This window comes from Oncorhynchus kisutch, unplaced genomic scaffold (genome assembly GCF_002021735.2).
Source record: "Oncorhynchus kisutch isolate 150728-3 unplaced genomic scaffold, Okis_V2 scaffold1423, whole genome shotgun sequence".
Classification (NCBI taxonomy): Eukaryota; Metazoa; Chordata; class Actinopteri; order Salmoniformes; family Salmonidae; genus Oncorhynchus; species Oncorhynchus kisutch.
This window is the reverse complement of record NW_022263368.1, coordinates 42,254-46,789: the sequence shown is the minus strand read 5'-3', so window position 1 is coordinate 46,789 and position 4,536 is coordinate 42,254. Positions and strand designations below refer to the sequence as shown.

At 36.6% G+C, this 4,536-nt stretch overlaps 1 protein-coding gene across 1 annotated transcript; it reads left to right on the top strand.

Moving 5' to 3' along the window:
- The first annotated feature begins 1,960 nt into the window (after positions 1-1,960).
- Positions 1,961-3,460, top strand: LOC109877540 (gamma-crystallin S-1-like). The gene is made up of 3 exons (XM_031818481.1): positions 1,961-2,060; positions 2,278-2,520; positions 2,953-3,460. Exons 1-3 carry the CDS (start codon positions 2,040-2,042, stop codon positions 3,223-3,225), a joined length of 537 nt encoding a protein of 178 aa, XP_031674341.1. The 5' UTR covers positions 1,961-2,039; the 3' UTR covers positions 3,226-3,460.
- Positions 3,461-4,536: the final 1,076 nt, after the last annotated feature.

Sequence of the window (4,536 nt, the reverse complement as noted above, 5' to 3'; positions counted from 1 at the left end):
TATATATTATATATAGTACCAATAATATATATATTATATATAGTACCAATAATATATTATTATATATAGTACCAATAATATATATATTATATATAGTACCAATAATATATATATTATATATAGTACCAATAATATATATATTATATATAGTACCAATAATATATATTATATATAGTACCAATAATATATATATTATATATAGTACCAATAATATATATATTATATATAGTACCAATAATATATATATTATATATAGTACCAATAATATATATATTATATATAGTACCAATAATATATATTATATATAGTACCAATAATATATATATTATATATAGTACCAATAATATATATATTATATATAGTACCAATAATATATATATTATATATAGTACCAATAATATATATATTATATATAGTACCAATAATATATATATTATATATAGTACCAATAATATATATATTATATATAGTACCAATAATATATATATTATATATAGTACCAATAATATATATATTATATATAGTACCAATAATATATATATTATATATAGTACCAATAATATATATATTATATATAGTACCAATAATATATATATTATATATAGTACCAATAATATATATATTATATATAGTACCAATAATATATATATTATATATAGTACCAATAATATATATATTATATATAGTACCAATAATATATATATTATATATAGTACCAATAATATATATATTATATATAGTACCAATAATATATATATTATATATAGTACCAATAATATATATATTATATATAGTACCAATAATATATATATTATATATAGTACCAATAATATATATATTATATATAGTACCAATAATATATATATTATATATAGTACCAATAATATATATATTATATATAGTACCAATAATATATATATTATATATAGTACCAATAATATATATATTATATATAGTACCAATAATATATATATTATATATAGTACCAATAATATATATATTATATATAGTACCAATAATATATATTATATATATATATATATATATATACAGGACATTTATAAAACATATATGGAGTGAATTTCACAACACACAATCCTACGGTTTTACCTCACCGACCTAAAGACGTGCAGAAATAAAACTGCAATTTGTGGTTGTATAAGTCAATATAAACATAAGGCTATGCACTTTTATACCTATCTAGGATTTGTAATGCTTCTACACCTGCATTGCTTGCTGTTTGGGGTTTTAGGCTGGGTTTCTGTACAGCACTTTGAGATATCAGCTGATGTACGAAGGGCTATATGAATACATTTGATTTGATGATCTGTAGAAAGACTGTATGCTGGTTGTTGGTCAGAGTGCACCTACCGATTCAACAGAAAGGTAAAGCATGGCGGTGTATGCTTTATAACTTGTCATAAGCATGTACTGGATATGAGCTGTTATAATATCTTTGACAAGGCGTATAATATGTTGTGTTTCTCTATGTATCAACATTTTAGCTGACTCAAAATTACTGGTATTTGGTGAGGGTCATAATGAGATGATTATTAAGGGATCATACATGCTCAGACAAGTCTTACAATGCATTATAACTACATCATGAGGCATTATAGCAGCTGGCTTTAGGTAAAGTGTTACAGACAGGAATTAGCAAACTGGACCTATCAGAGACTACAGTGTATTCAGACTAATACCTTTGTTCTAGGAACTGCTGCTCACCGCTGGCAACAATTTGATTGGATAAATTAAAAAGGTTCTGGAATCAGACGCCGTGGGATCAAAAGGTCAGCGTCGACACAACAGATCATTAAACTTGGCATGAAGCCGTGGTGTTGTAAAACAAACACAGCATCAGCTGTTGTGCCCTAGTTAATAGTGGTGCGCATTTGAATGACAATGATTCCACCGGCCATGCATTTCCATGTCATACATATATAAAACTCCCCCAGGGGCAGTGTCCTTACATTACCGTATATGTCTAGGGGGATATTTTGGATTGTGTGTAGAACAGTATTAAAAAGAATCATCCAAACATGGACCGCATGCAGGGGAAGGTACTGTAGGTGGCTGTGTATGTGTGTGTGTGTGTGTGTGTGTGTGTGTGTGTGTGTGTGTGTGTGTGTGTGTGTGTGTGTGTGTGTGTGTGTGTGTGTGTGTGTGTGTGTGTGTGTGTGTGTGTGTGTGTGTGTGTGCGTGCGTGCGTGCGTGTGTGTGTGTTCCTTCTTTTTTTTTTAAGTAACAGTTTTTAAAAGACAACCATCCTTTGTGCAGATCTTCTTCTACGAGGACCGGAACTTCCAGGGCCTCCACTATGAGTGCAGCGGCGACTGCCCCGAACTGAGCTCTCATTTCAGCCGCTGCAACTCCATCAGGGTGGAGAGTGGTGCCTGGGTGGTCTATGAGAGACCCAACTACATGGGCTCTCAGTACATCCTGACCAGGGGAGAGTACCCCGACTACCAGCGCTGGATGGGCTACAACGACACTATCAGGTCCTGCCGGACTATCAGACATGTAAGTCAAGCCACTGTGAGATGATTTGTGCGGGGTAGTAGTACATGTTGATTACTCATTCAGGGATCTACACAGACATGCAGGAACACACGCAAACACGCATCCGTGCACACATGCAAAACACACACACACACACACACACACACACACACACACACACACACACACACACACACACACACACACACACACACACACACACACACACACACACACACACACACACACACACACACACACACACACACACACACCAAATGTAATTAGTGCATCCATTTCCATTCTAACACCACAGTGGTCTTTTGATCTGTTGAAACCTGATGTTGGTGTCCCGTATGAGGACACTGATATCCCAGGTATAATGACACAGCTGATTGATCCCTAGGGGTATTGTTCAGATGAAGTTTGGAACTGTGCTCCACTGTGTTGTAGACCACTGGCATGCACAGGATCCGCGTGTACGAGCGCCCTGACTTTGCCGGTCAGATGATTGAGTTCAGTGAGGACAGCCCCAACCTGTCTGAGCGTTTCCGCCACCGCGAGGTGCACTCTGCCAATGTGCTGGACGGCGCCTGGGTCTTCTACGAGCACCCCAACTACAGGGGGCGCCAGCACCTGCTGGAGAGGGGCGAGTACAGACGCCACACCGAGTGGGGGGGCATGCAGGCCAACGTGGGCTCCCTCCGCCGCGTCCAGGACTTTTAGACCATCCTTGTCATACAGATGTAGGATCTTAATTTGAGCCAGCTTGCTACAGCAGGAAAATGATCCTGCAGCAACAGGAAATGTTCATTATTATGTGGATTATAATTTTTGTAAGGGAAAATCAAGTGGAAATTACAAACTTCAGAAGCCTTTTTTAAAACTCAAATACACTACAGGTTTTTAATTTCCTGCAACAGGGTGATCAAATAAAGACATTGTTATGCTCAACAGCCAATCAGAGGCATCTGACTTTTTACTTCCTCTCTTTTCCTCTCTACTTCCTTTTCTCTTGATATGTCTTGATTGCATGTGGGGCTCTGTAGGGCCATCAATGGTACCGGTCCATATAAATGGTACCATATAGCACACTGTAGATGGTATCATATAACACACTGTAGATGGTACCATATAACACACTGTAGATGGAACCATATAACACACTGTAGATGGATGGTACCATATAACACACTATAGATGGTACCATATAGCACACTGTAGATGGATGGTACCATATAACACACTGTAGATGGATGGTACCATATAACACACTATAGATGGTACCATATAGCACACTGTAGATGGATGGTACCATATAACACACTGTAGATGGATGGTACCATATAACACACTGTAGATGGTACCATATAGCACACTGTAGATGGATGGTACCATATAACACACTGTAGATGGTACCATATAGCACACTGTAGATGGATGGTACCATATAGCACACTGTAGATGGTACCATATAGCACACTGTAGATGGATGGTACCATATAGCACACTGTAGATGGTACCATATAGCACACTGTAGATGGTACCATATAGCACACTGTAGATGGATGGTACCATATAACACACTGTAGATGGTACCATATAGCACACTGTAGATGGTACCATATAACACACTGTAGATGGTACCATATAGCACACTGTAGATGGATGGTACCATATAACACACTGTAGATGGTACCATATAGCACACTGTAGATGGTTGGTACCATATAGCACACTGTAGATGGTACCATATAACACACTGTAGATACATTTTCCCCATTGTGTGACATCATCATAGCGCTTGAGGTAAGTTCCCACAGTAGAAGAGTGTTCCAGCAAGCCTTTTGGGGACACATTGCCTGTCCCATCGTATCTACTCAATAGAGTCTCAACACTTACAAATCCAGCATGGATTATAATTTGGTAAACTGCATTGTTTAGACTAGAAGGAGTGTACCCCCCCCCAAATTAGACTAGAAGGAGTGTACCCCCCCCCCCCCCCCCCCCCCAATTAGACTATTCAAACTTGAATAG

Excerpts from the sequence above, each read along its gene's own strand:
- LOC109877540 (XM_031818481.1), top strand. The coding sequence starts at position 2,040 with ATGGACCGCATGCAGGGGAAG. Across the intron at positions 2,061-2,277 it reads TGGACCGCATGCAGGGGAAG|ATCTTCTTCTACGAGGACCG; the intron begins GTACTGTAGGTG and ends TCCTTTGTGCAG. Across the intron at positions 2,521-2,952 it reads CCTGCCGGACTATCAGACAT|ACCACTGGCATGCACAGGAT; the intron begins GTAAGTCAAGCC and ends ACTGTGTTGTAG.